The sequence below is a fragment of the Pan paniscus genome, chromosome 10 (assembly GCF_029289425.2).
Source record: "Pan paniscus chromosome 10, NHGRI_mPanPan1-v2.0_pri, whole genome shotgun sequence".
NCBI lineage: Eukaryota > Metazoa > Chordata > Mammalia > Primates > Hominidae > Pan > Pan paniscus.
Genome location: NC_073259.2, coordinates 6,966,722 through 6,981,086, shown reverse-complemented (window position 1 = coordinate 6,981,086; position 14,365 = coordinate 6,966,722). Strand labels below are relative to the sequence as shown.

The window sequence follows — 14,365 nt, the reverse complement described above, 5'->3', positions numbered from 1 at the left end:
ATTTGTAGAGATAAGGGTTTCACCGTTGTCCAGGCTAGTCTTGAACTCCTGGCCTCAAGCAATCCTCCTGCTTTGGCCTCCAAAAGTGCTGGGATTACAGGCATGAGCCACTGCTCTCAGCCTCAGTAAGTTCTTTAGAGAGAAGGAATATGATGACAGATGGAAATTCAGACATACACAGATAAAAAACAAAGATTTTTGAAAATGGTAAACATATGAGAAAGATATTATTTTATAATCTTAATCTCTATAAAATATAAATGATTAAAATAGACAAATGGGACTTCCTGAAAATAAAAAAATGTGTGCATCGAAAGACACTATTACCACAGTAACAGTGAGAAGGTAACCACAGAACGGGAGAAAATATTTGCAAATCGTATATCTGATTAGGGATAACTATCTAACTATGTAGAGAACTTCTAAAACTCAGTAACAACAACAACAGAAAACCTGATTTAAAAATAGGCTGAGAGCTTGAATAGATATTTCTCCAAAGAAAAAACAGAAATGGCCAATAAGCACATGAAGAGATGCTCAACATCATGAATCATTAGGGAAATGCAAATCAAAACTATGTGATGCCACCTTACACCCATTAGGGTGGCTACTATTTAAAAAACACACCAAAGACTACAAAATAACAAGTGTTGGCCGGGATATGGAGAAACTGGAATGCTTGTGTACCGCTGGTGGGAATGTCAGTTGGTACAGCCGCTGTGGAAAACAGTACGGTGGTTCCTCAAAAAACTGAAAATAGGGTTAACTCATAGTCCAGCAATTTCTCTTCTTTTGATTTTATACCAAAAGAACGGAAAGCACGGCCTCGAAAAGGTATTTATACACCCGTGTTCACGGCAGCACTATGCATGAGAGCTAAAATGTGGAAGCAACCCGAGTGTTCATCAATGGAGGAATGAATAAGGAAAATGTGGTATATAAAACAGTAGCCTTAAAAAGGAACGAAATTCTGACACAGCATTTCCTTAAACAAGGTGCAACACAGACGAACCTTGCTACATGAAATACGTCAGTCACAAAACGACAAATACTGCGTGATTCCATTTATATGAAATCCTTAGAGGAGTAAAATCAGAAGGCAGATGGAATATGGGGCAAGGGAGAATGGGGAGTTACTGTTTAACAGGTATGGCGTTTCAGTTCTGCAAGATGAAAAGAGCTACAGAGATAGATGGTGGTGATAGTTTACGTTATGAATATAACACTGAACTGTACACGTAAAAATTTTTAAGATGGTAAAATTTATGTTGTGTATGTTTTAGCACAATAAGCAATAGGAAAAAAAGATAACTGATTTAAAGCAAAAACAGTAACAATGTACTATGGGGTTTATAATATATGGAGGAATAAAATGTATGCCAATGACAGCATAAAGTTTGAGACAAAGGAAATAGAAGTATACTATTGGCAGATTCCGATACTATACCTGAAGTGGTATATTATATTTTCAAAATTTGACTATGATAAGCTAAAACTGTACACTGTAAACCACAGAGTAATCACTCAAAAGGGGTGGGGAGTTGAGCTTTAAGCCACTAGTGGAAATAAAATAACAGAAAAAAATTTACTTTAAAAGAAAACAAAAACAGAGGAAATAGATGAAACAAATAAAGATGATAGGTTTAACTTTACTGTGTCAATAATTATATCAGATGCAAATATTCTAAACACTTCAATCAGAAGACAATTACTGATTTGATATATGTTCTCTACAAGAAACCCACCTTAAATAGAAAGACATAGTGTGTCAGCCCATTCTCACGCTGCTATGAAGAAATACCCGAGACTGGGTAATTATTAAAGAGGTTTAATTGACTCACACTTCTGCATGGCTGGGGAGGCCTCAGGAACTTACAATCATGGTGGCAGGAGACAGAAGTGCCAGGCAAAGGCGGAAAAGACCTTTATAAAGCCATCAAATCTCATGAGAAGCCACCCACTATCATGAGAACAGCATGGTGGGTAACAACCTCCATGATTCTATTACCTCCCACTGGGTGCCTCCCATGACACGTGGGGATGATGGGAACTACAATTTAAGATGAGATTTGGGTGGGGACACAGCCAAACCATACCATTCTGCCCCTGGCCCCTCCCAAATCTCATGTCCTCACATTTCAAAACACAATCATGCCTTCCCAACAGGCCCCCAGCATTAACCCAAAAGTCCAAGTCCAAAGTCTCATATGAGGCGAGGCAAGTCCCTTCTGCCTATAAGCCTGTAAAATCAAAAGCAAGTTAGTTACTTCCTAGATACAATGAGGGTACAGGCATTGGGTAAATACACCTACTCCAAATGGGAGAAATTGGCCAAAACGAAGAGGCTACAGGCCCCAGGCAAGTCTGAAATCCAATAGGGCAGTCATTAAACCTTAAAGTTCCAGAATGATCTCCTTTAACTCCACGTCTCACATCCAGGTCACGCTGATGCAAGAGGTGGGCTCTCAGGGCCGTGGGCAGCTCTGCCCCTGTGGCTCTGCAGGGCACAGGCCCCTCCCAGCTGCTTTCATGGGCTGACACTGAGTGCCTACAGCTTTTCCCGGTGCACGGTGCAAACCAGCGGTGGATCTACTGTTCTGGGGTCTGGAGGACGGTGGCCTTCTTCTCAGAGCTCCACTAGGCAGTGCCCCAGTGGGGACTGTGTAGGGGCTCTGACCCTGCATTTCCCTTCTGCACTGCCCTAGCATTGAAAAAGACAAAGTTCTTGTCCTGTCCTCATGGCGGTGGTGTTGGTGGCAGCATGGTGGCAGTGAAATGCATTGGAGATATGAGGTGAAAAACGCAAATGTCAGGAGCAGAAGGCTCTGCATCACAAAAACAAAACTACAGAACTATAAACAAAACACGCACACAAAATAAACCAATATGCATATTTGGCAGTGACTCACATCTTCTGTTTCTTGGCCGTTAAAGCTGAAGTCAAACTCTGATCACAATACTTTCATAGGCAAGTCATTTTGTATTGTTAGACAGCCTACGTTACTTCCTTAAATTCTTACTTGGGGTAAGGAAGCACGAAACGGGTTGGTTTCTCCACCAACCTTTAGAAGCTATGAAGAAGCTTATAGCAGGGGTTGTTAGTTACTGTATTCCTCTGTAGATGACCCAGGTCTCTCGTTTCGCAGGGACTGTTGGGGAGAATACAATTTCACACACCTCAAACAGTAACTTCAGTAACTGAAGAACATTCTCAATTAAAGGGAAACATGACAATATTAACAGAAGTCGTGTGTGAGCACAATTGTTTGGATGAGTGCAGTAGCTTGACTGTAACACAATCTGCAATGGGAAGTCTATTAATCAGGTTTCATTCACTCAAAACTTGCTGAAAAATCAGTTTGAAATTTTCTATCTTGGTATCACTCTGAAGATTTTTTTTCCCCTTGGTAAGATTGAGTTAAGTCCATCTAGGCATATTGAAAATACAGGACTGAGCAAAAATATCTTTTCCATTTCAAAGACAAGCTGGGCAGGCATGGTCCCTCATTCCTGTAATCCTAGTGCTTTGGGAGGCCAAGGCAGGCCGTCTGCCTGAGCTCAGGAGTTCGAGACCAGACTGGGCAACATGGTGAAACCCCATCTCTACTAAAATACAAAAAATCAGCTGGGCACGGTGGCGCGAGCCTGTAGTTCCAACTGTTCGGGAGGCTGAGGCACGAGAATTGCTTGAACCTGAGAGGTGGAGGTTGCAGTGAGCTGAGATCGTGCCACTGCACTCCAGCCTGGGTGACAGAGCGAGACTCTGTCTCCAAAACAAAAACAAAAACAAAAACAAAACAAAGACAAACTGTTTTACAAAGGAATAATTTAATGCCAGTTAAACTTTAATACATTAATAAGCACTGGGTTTTTGTTGTTGTTGTTGTTTGTTTGTTTTTGAGACGGGGTCTCGCTCTGCCACCCAGGCTGGAGTACAGTGGCACGATCTCAGCTCATTGTAGCCACGACTGCCCGGGCTCAAGCCATCCTCCCACCTTAACTACCTGAGCAGCTGGGACTACAGGCGTGTGACACCATGTCTGGATAATTTTAATTATTTTTAAAGACGAGGTCTCTCTATGTTGCCCAGGCTGGTTTTGAACTCCTGGGCTCAAGGGATTCTCCCACCTCAGCCTCCCAAAATGCCGGGATTACAGGTGGGAGCCACTGTGCCCAGTAGCACTGCTTTTAAGAAGCATCGTTTTTCTGCAAAATTCTGAAGCAAAAGTCTCTAAAATGAATAGCCATGTGCCTTGTTTCCAATGGGCTTTTGGTTGCACTGTAGTTGTGTATGTATTTATTTCCATTACATTTTTACTATATGGTTATCAATATCAAAAAGAGCTATTAGGAATTGAATTTAATACTGTCCTTTTTTTTCTTTTTTTTTCGTTTTAGAGACAGGGTCTCACTTTGTCACCACCCAGTCTGGAGCACAGTGGCACAATCATAGCTCACTGTAACCCTGAACTCCTGGGCTCAAGCAATCCTCCTGCCTCAGCCTCCTGAGTAGCTGGGACTACAGGTGTGAGCCACAGCACCTCGCTGAATTTAATACTGTTCTTTAAATTTTTTTCCTCTTTCAAGAAAGAAAGAAATTAAAATTCCTATGGCAACATGGTAAATTTGAGAAGTAGGCCTTATCTTTACACATCAAATAAATGATGGATAACTAGTTAGGCTGTGAAATATGCCTGTGTACTAATATTAGGCAATATCCACATCATGGGAAAGTAAGTACAGCTCTAAGGCTCACCAGTTTGCATTTCTTGACTTGTGGGTTTTCACTGTCATCTTTAATATCACACCACAGGAAGTTCTGTATTAAATACAATTTACCTTCACACACGAGTAAACAAACAATATTTAAGAAATAGAAAGTATTTAGCTAGAAATAGTAAGTAGCTTCAAAGTTCTGATGAAGAGTTTTAGTAAGTTTACACCACCTGTGCCTTTCTTTAGCCTTCTGTTGGTATGACTGAATCTATATGGGGTAAGGAATATCACTGACTTCTATCAGTAAACTAGGAGCAAAAGGAGCTTTAAGTTAATATTTCAAAAACTGACCTATTTTTCTCTTTTTCTATGTCTCAATGTTTATTTACTTTTTCTTTCCTTCACTTTCCATGTCTGTACTGTATGCCTGCTCTCATCCTGTCTTCTGTTTCTTTTATTCCTGATTTGTTGTCTCCAGGCTAGCCTTACCCTGTCTTTTACTGCATTAAAAATCACAACATGTAAAAAAGAGAATCACTGGATTTTTACAAGTGACAGTAAACAGAAAATGTCGTCTAGGGAGTACTATAGATGGAATGTTTACCCTCCTCCCCTCAATTCATATGGTGAAATCCCAACCCCCAATGTGATGGTATTAGGAGGTGGGCCTTTGGGAGGTGATTAGGTCATGAGGTCAGCAGCATGCGACAGGACACAAGGAACCAGAAACCAACCATGCTGGGGCCCGGATCTGGGACTTCCAGCCTCCAGAACAGAAAGCAATAAATGTCTGCTGTTTATAAGCCACCCTGTCTGTGTTACTTTGTTTTAGCTACCTGAATGGTCTAAGACATGGGATTAACCTAAACTACTCAGACTTTCCTTCAATGGCTACCGCTTCATGGAATAACCTATGGCAATGGTAACAGACCGTCCTTAGCCTTCTCCCTTATAAATCAGCCCTTTCGGATACTTGAGTAAGTTACACTGAGCCAAAAATCGTACTTCCTCCAAAAGGTAATTCCAAATATCTGTTCAAGACTATTCATTGCCAAGAAACTTGAATCTAAGAGGAAAATGGTGGCTACCAGGGGCTGGAAAGATGTTGCTGAAAGGTTACAAAATATCAATTAGACAGGAGGATTAAGTTCAAGAGATCTAGTGTACAATTGGCCAGGCGCGGTGAATCACGCCTGTAATCCCAGCACCTTGGGAGGCCGAGGTGGGCGGATCACTTGAGGTCAGGAGTTCGAGACCAGCCTCGCCAGCTTGGTGAAACCCCATCTCTACTGAAAATACAAAAAACTAGCCAGGCATGTTGGCACGCGCCTGTAGTCCCAGTTACCCGGAAGGCTGAGGCAGGAGAATGGCTTGAACCCGGGAGGTGGAAGTTGCAGTGAGCTGAGATCGTACCATTGCACTCCAGCCTGGGCAACAGAGCAAGACTTCATCTCAAAAAAAAAAAAAAAATCTACTGTACAACATGCTGACTATACTTAATAACAATGTATTGCTGAGAGTAGATTTTAAAGTGTTTTCACCACACACACACAAAAATGGAAAGTATGTGAGGGAATGTATATGTTAGCTCTATTTAGCCATTCCTCAATGTACACATATTTCAAAATTACATGTTGTACATGAGAAACATACATTTTTAATTGGTGAATTAAAAAAATAAAACAGTAAAAAATCAATTAAAAATCAGTTTAAAAATTATATCTGGAAACCCCTCCCCACCCCCCTAAATCTTGAATCTAAACATGGAATTCCCCAAGGTAGCCCCCACTGCATCAACCTACGCAGCAACTGGATTCCCCAAGGTAGCCCCCACTGCATCAACCTACACGGCAACTGGATTCCCCAAGGTAGCCCCCACTGCATCAACCTACACGGCAACTGGATTCCCCGAGGTAGCCCCCACTGCATCAACCTACGTGGCAACTGGATTCCCCAAGGTAGCCCTATTGCATCAACCTATGTGGCAACTGGATTCCCCAAGGTAGCCCCATTGCATCAACCTACGTGGCAACTGGATTCCCCAAGGTAGCCCCCACTGCATCAACCTACACGGCAACTGGATTCCCCAAGGTAGCCCCCACTGCATCAACCTACGCGGCAACTGGATTCCCCAAGGTAGCCCCCACTGCATCAACCCACACGGCAACTGGATTCCCCAAGGTAGCCCCCACTGCATCAACCCACGCGGCAACTGGATTCCCCAAGGTAGCCCCCACTGCATCAACCCACGCGGCAACTGGATTCCCCAAGGTAGCCCCCACTGCATCAACCCACGCAGCAACTGGATTCCCCAAGGTAGCCCCCACTGCATCAACCTACGCGGCAACTGGATTCCCCAAGGTAGCCCCCACTGCATCAACCTACACGGCAACTGGATTCCCCAAGGTAGCCCCCACTGCATCAACCTACACAGCAACTGCATTTTCACAAGCTCTTTTCAAAGTTTGAGTGAGAGGCTCACCTGCCCCTGGGTCATCTTCTGCAGCTCATTCTCCCAAGCCGCCTGGTCATCGTCCAAGTTATAGGAAGCTGGTGGAGTGAGTCCACGGAGGATCAGGGGGTCTCGCTCATGGCAGAGGGCTGTCAGGTGTCCAATGTACAACTTTAATTTACTTCTATTTTGGTCAAGTTCTAAGAGGGGCTGGATGATCTAAGGCAAAATAAAATAAAATAAAATAAAATAAAATGAGAAAAGTCAAGGTCAGTCTGAAATGAGAGGTTCAAATATTCTTTATGCTTTCCAAGTCGAAGAAAATTGACCAAAGACTAAAGCTCTTCTAATCACTACTGAAATCTTCAGGATTACAGAAACATTTTCACATACTGTCACACATTTACGCTGTCACACCCAGCCGCCCTTCTGGGAGACAGGAAGAGAATGCTGGCTTAATATATTCACACCAGACGGATAGCTCTGTATCGAGGCAGGGATTAAGCACAGGACTAACTTGTTTTTACAGAGATGCTATTCCTGATACAGAAAGACTCCAGTTACCTCACAATTTCTCTTTTCACTTATTTATGAGTAGATTACAAAAAGCTGCTAGTGAAACTGCTCATCTGAAAGCCTGGACTATATATATACTTCAAGTGTTCCTCCACCTCCTGGAATGGAAGAAAAATTCTGCCTCTGGAGAAAGTGCATGTTTTTCTTGGCCAAGAGATGTGATGAGGGAACTCATTACGAATTCTGTCTCATCCTGGCTTATGCTCTTCTCATTTATTTCACAGAGGTTATCCGATATTCTTCTGAACCAGTGACTGATAAATCCCTATATAACACCAAACACCTGACTCACAGCCAAGGACTCTGAAATTCTTAGTTGTAACATTGGTTCTGTGTTTTTCTTAAGTAACAGACTTGCCCTACGTTTTTTCTTTTCTCATTCCTTTCCCCTGCTTGAACAGCTACTCCTTTGATTCCTTCTGGAAGCACACTAAGTGACTGATGACTCCTGCCCCAGGATTTCATTTGACAGCTCTCGTGACAATAGCCTGCCCAGGTATTTGGTAGCTGGTCAAAGCCTGGAGTGCTGAGGAAGAGAGTGGGGCCAGACCTCACATCACAGAACACTGAAGCATTAGAGCAGCCCCTGCTTGACACGCAGCAGCTGTGAGCACTGCGAAGCACCGCCAAAATGCTGGCAGTTCTCAGTGTGCTCCCAGGGCTCACACAGCAGGTCTGCACCTGTTGCATGTCACCGGACTGGCAATTTTCATGAACAGGACACCTCTGGCCTAACTAATAAATTGGGAGCTCAATAATCTTCAAGTCAATAGGAGCAAGGCCTGGTATTACTTTCCACAGTAACACTGATTCCTCCTTGGACCCCCTCAGAGGACTGCTCCTGCCACGTTCCTTTATTTCTTTTTCAACAAGAGTTTTTTAAGAAATAAAGTTTTATGTTTTTATTATGAAAACAATATGTATTTTACTCCAAAAAATTGGGGGAAAAAAGAAAAATATAAAGGAAATAAGACTTTTGCATACACTTCCATCAAGAAGTAATTATTTGGCCGGGTGTGGTGGCTCACGCCTGTAATACCAGCACTTTGGGAGGCCGAGGAGGGCAGATCATGAGATCAGGAGATCGAGACCATCCTGGCTAACATGGTGAAACCCCGTTTCCACTAAAAATACAAAAAATTAACTGGGCGGGTGCCTGTAGTCCCAGCTACTCGGGAGGCAGAGGCAGGAGAATGGTGTGAACCCGGGAGGTGGAGCTTGCAGTGAGCCGAGATCACACCACTGCACTCCAGCCTGAGCGATAGAGCGAGACTGTCTCAAAAAAATAAAAAAAAATAAAAAAGAAGTAATCATTTGTAACATTTTGGAAATTTTCCTGCCAAGTCTTTTAATAAATTTATATAAATCAGCTTCTAACAGTATCACACCTCACATTTGCTTGATACATTATCTATTTAACATTATATTGTCAGTACTGTTCACTACATTATATATGACCGAAACTATGTTTTTCATGGCTGCATAATAAATATAGCACATTTCCTTTGTTTCTAATACTATTTCCAGGAAATAATTAAAAGAGAATAATGAGCAAGGGCTTAGTGGCTAAAACAATCTTCAGCTTGCTAAAAAGATCAGAGTTCAGTTTAGGCCTATACAGTATATTACACAGAAGCTGGAGCCTGGCTAGACAAACCAGAGAGAATTAATCAATTTAGCATTACTTTTGTTTTTAAAATTCTCTCTCTCTCTCTAAGGATAAACGATAAACACCAAAGTGCTGCTGTGGAAGGCTGCTGGGCTCTGTGAGAGACTCCTAATCAGCAGGTTTACGGTACCAGTTCTGGCCCGGAATTTCCTACCTATGACAGGCATGTCAACACTGCCAGTCACAGAAGGAAGACAGTGTTTCAATCAAGTAGAGAATTTAGAGTGGGGGAGTTGGATAGTTTTTTGCAAACAATACCAACTTTTCAAAAATATTGTATTTTATTTCTGGGCATACATGTATACTTGTGGTCGGTCATGGTGGATCATGCCTGTAAACCCAGCACTTTGGGAGGCCAAGGTGGGCAGATGACATGAGGTCAGGATTTTGAGAGCAGCCTGGCCAACATGGTGAAACCTTGTCTCTACTAAAAATACAAAAATTAGGCGGGCGTGGTGGCGTGCGCCTGTAATCCCAGCTACGTGGGAGGCTGAGGCCGGAGAATCGCTTGAACCCGGGAAGCGGAGGCTGCAGTGAGCAGAGATCACACCACTGCACTCCAGCCTGGGCGACAGAGTGAGACTCTGTCTCAAAACAACAACAACAACAAAAAGTATACTCATTGTGGAAAATTTACAAAGGATTCCAGGTGCAGTCTTCAAAGGTAAAATTACTTTAAATGCAAGCACACTCTGTGCGCCAATGACGAAACCGTCTCATCACGGTTCTATTACTACACCCCCATGATGCCAAGTAACATATCCCTATTTCATTCCTCATTTTTTAAAAGCTTGGTTTTCTCTATCTTCTTTCACGAATACATTGATTTAAAAAAATCACCTTTGGGATTTTCACTGGATTTGTGCAATTTATTCCCATTCTTTTGGTGCACACGCGCATGTTTGTGGGTATAGAGCTGCCATCACAAATGCCACATCTGGGCTGCAAAGGCTGAAAGAGCTGCTTATCTTAGGTAATTACTTTTGACCGACAAAACTGGCAGAAAAAAGTATGACCACGAAGAAAGGGGACAATGTGATAAATAGTCATATTGAGAAGGTCAAATTCCTTATAGTAAAACAGAATTTAAAAAGATATTATTAGCTCACTCCTACAACTACTATGGCTGCGGACGCTGACTTTTTAGATCCTTATTCTTAATAAACAATAAATTTCAGCCGGGCACAGTGGCTCATGCCTGTAATCCCAGCACTTTGGGAGACTGAGGCGGGGGGATCACTTGAGGTCAGGAGTTCGAGACCAGCCTGGCCAATATGGTGAAACCCCATCTCTACTAAAAAAACACAAAAATCAGCCAGGCATGGTGGCGCATGCCTGTAATCCCAGCTACTTGGGAGGCTGGGGCAGGAGAATTGCTTGAACCTGAAAAGGGGAGGTTGCAGTGAGCCGAGATCGCACCATTGCACTCCAGGCTGGGCATTGCAGCAAGATCTGTCTCAAAAAAAAAAAAAAAATTTCAAACAGATTTAAATGCATTTTATGCTGATGGCTAATTGATTAAATAAACATGATGGCATCTGGTATTCTGAAAAATTTCAGAGTCCAATCGAAAACTTAAAAAATAAGGCTGAGGTCAGGTGTGGTGGCTCATGCCTGTAATTCCAGCACTTTGGGAGGGCAAGGTGGGTGGATCACTTGGGGACAGGAGTTCGAGAGCAGTATGGCCAACACGGTGAAACCTTGTCTCTACTAAAAATATGAAAAGTAGCTGGGTGTGGTGCGCACCTGTAGTCTCAGCTACTCAGCAGGCTGAGGCATTAAGAATTGCTTGAACCTGGGAGGCGGAGGTTGCAGTGAGCTGAGATCACACCACTGCACTCCAGCCTGGGCGACAGAGCAAGACTCTGTCTCAAGGAAAAAAAAAAAAAAAAAAAAAAAAAGAGAAGAAAGAAAACTTAAAAAAGAATGAAATTCTAAATTGTTTATCCGGGATAAAAACTCATTTTACAAAGAAAAGATAAATGTTTGAGGTGATGGATTACTCTGATTTGATCATTTACATTGTATAGAGGTATCAAAATACCACAAATACTCCCAAAATATGTATCATTGTGAAAGCATATGAAACTGCCCAACTAGTATAGTCCCCAAATCTATCTGTAAAAAACTACTGAAGCCTCTCGGAACACATGAACCATGTCAATCATGTGGGAAATGCCCTTATCTCTTCCCTTTTCTCCCTATCTAATTTGAGCAGTCCACTTAGAAAAGAAACTGTGTTTCCCACAAGGTAGAACTGCCACTGCCTAATCTCAAGAGGGAAGAGGGACATTTGCCAAGTAGAAAGAGAATGCCTTACAGGACCTGTAAGTTGTAACTTTTTTCCACATGCGACCTCAGTACATTGGCAAGGGGTCCTACTGAAAATCATCAGATATGTGGTCAGGCCAAATTGGTTGTACAGCTATAATGAACTGTAGTTAAATATACTTTTCTGCACTAGGAAAAAAGAAGTTAAAAAATGAACTCGTCATGATATTTGCTTGTACCAAATATGATGCCAAAACGTCATTATGGCCCCAATGCTACATTTACAAAACTGTTGAGGAAATTTAAATTATAAAAAGGGATGAGACATTTTTGGTTAAGTACTAAGAGCTTTGTTTCTTCTTGTAAGAATTTATTTGTTTATGTATTAGATTCTCAAACAGGTTTCAGAGGCCAGCATTTCATGGCATAGTGACAAGACCAGTAATCTTCCAAAGGTGTTTATTTTAACCTAGTTTCCACTTCAGTGAGGTTGGATAACTGATGGTCTTTAGGAAGACAGGTAAGTTGTTCCTGTATCATTCGATACAAATAGTAACAGAAGATTCTACAGCATTCCACTTCTGCAACTCACTCATCTATGAGATCCAAACACACTTTCTTGGGCCATGTGACTTCAATACCGGGATGAAATGTGCAGAGTGAAGCGTCTGTCCAGCAGGCTCTTCTCTTCCCACTCTACTGCCTCTGTGCCAGATAGCTGCTCTAAGAACCATTCCGAGAGGCACAACACAACCTCCTCATAAAGCCTAGATGAACAGGTACTGAATATTATTTGGGGCTTAAGGTATTTTCTCATGGGGTACTAATCTTTTGTCCGTTGAAAGAAGTCATTTTTTATAATATATATATATACTTTTAAATTGAGACAAGGTCTCGCTTTGTCACCCAGACTGGAGTGCAGTGGTGCAATCACAGCTCACTGAAGCCTCAGCCACCTGGGCTCAGCGATTCTCCTACCTTAGCCCCCAAAGTAGCTGGGACTATAGGCATGCACCACCATACCCGGCTAATTTTTTAAATTTATTGTAGAGAAAGGGTCTCACAATATTGCCTAGGCTGGTCTTTAACTCCTGGGCTCATGTGATCCTCCTGTCTCAGCTTCCCAAAGTGCTAGGATAACAGGCCTGAGCCACTGCACCCAGCCCGAAAGATGCCATTTTTTTAAAGCTAACATTCATTGATGACTTATTGTCTTCCTGGCAAATTATTTTTATATCTACTATGATTCTTCTGTGGCTAGCTCAGAGCCCTGAAGTGGCTACAAAATCTTTTTGTTCTTTTTACCTGCTGAAGTCTTCAGAGGCAGGTTCAACTGTCCATATATTAACTGCATAAATGTTAGTGGTAGTTTTGATTTCTTATTGGACTGTCATTGTACTGCTGTCTCTCAACATAGACTACATTAAGAAAATCCCAGAATAACAGATTAACTTTCCATAAATATTATCATCTTAGAATGGCATTCTTATCCAGAGGCCCCAGCGGAGAGCTAAACTCTGAAAAGTAAAAGATGCGAGAAAATAAAATTCATTAATTCTGCCTCAAAGTCTTTACCCTCAATAACTAAGATATCTTCTTAGTCAATAATGTACTTCAGGGTCAGAAAAATGAAGGATAGTGTGTCAAGCCTCGTCACAAAGGTTTGGAGCAATGTGTTATGTTCTTATTTAAACACAGCTATTTTGTGAAAGAATGGAGTTCACAAAATCATATAATTCAGTTACCACTAGGAGTTCAGGTCCAGGGACCACTAGGTCACTGAGATGAATAAACGTTAATCAGAAATCTCACTACTAATAGAAATATCTGGTTCTAAAAGTAGAAACTCTCTCCAAAGGTTTCAGATTGAAAGGGTTTTATGGTCTGTCAAAGTGTAAATGTGCCTATGAAAACCAAAAAAGACTATAGGTTTTGAAATGCAAAGAAACATGAGAATCATTTTTGAAAATAACAAATGATCATTTCTTCTTAGTTTTACAGCTCACAAATCTGTTGCCAATTTTTCTTTAAGGATGCATTACCACTCTAGCAAACAAAACAAAACAAAACATCCTTTATTTCTGGATTCAGGTATGAAGAGAAAACATTATGTCCTCAAAGCTGTAAGGAGATATGGAACAGCGTTCAGAATAAAATAAATCTTGAAATCTCAACTATAGAGCTGCTAACTGCATTCTGCCTATTCAATCTTCATTCAGTTAACATCTCTTTTACCTTATGCATTATAAAAAATGCTACTCAAAAGAAATCTAAGGGACGTGCATAGGGAACAGACTGTTAGGGGCTTGCCTACTAGTGAGGGAAGGACATCTCTGGCTGAGCATATCTATGTGTCTCTCCATGTGCTACAAAAGGATGTGAAGACTGTAGGCATCTCTATACTTGCTTTAGTACTCAGAAATTTGTAAGATACATTAAAACCAGGTCATTCACCACCAGGTGGGCGAACATGTATATACAGATGAGGACAGCACATAGAAATGGGGTGAAAAGTGAAGAGAATGCTACTAGGAGGCACAGAAGCTATTATTACAAGCCAGCCAATCAAGGGTACATACAGTATGCGCCCTGAAAGGATGGCTGCTGAAAGTCGATGAGATAACCAGAATCAAGAAGTCAAGAAAGCCACTCAGAAAGCCACTTACTGCTGCACTCAGAAA

At 41.8% G+C, this 14,365-nt stretch overlaps 1 protein-coding gene across 16 annotated transcripts in view; it reads right to left on the bottom strand.

Moving 5' to 3' along the window:
- ERC1 (ELKS/RAB6-interacting/CAST family member 1) overlaps window positions 1-14,365 on the bottom strand; it is a 535,420-nt gene that overhangs the window by 44,320 nt on the left and 476,735 nt on the right. For 12 of the 16 annotated variants that reach the window (XM_055095228.2, XM_055095230.2, XM_055095233.2 and 9 more), the window contains one exon: window positions 7,199-7,387. In XM_055095228.2, coding sequence (XP_054951203.1) covers window positions 7,199-7,387 — 189 coding nt within the window. Of the gene's footprint in view, window positions 1-7,198; window positions 7,388-14,365 lie in introns of those variants that run through there. The other 4 variants (XM_055095237.2, XM_063593273.1, XM_063593275.1 and 1 more) reach the window with 1 other exon arrangement.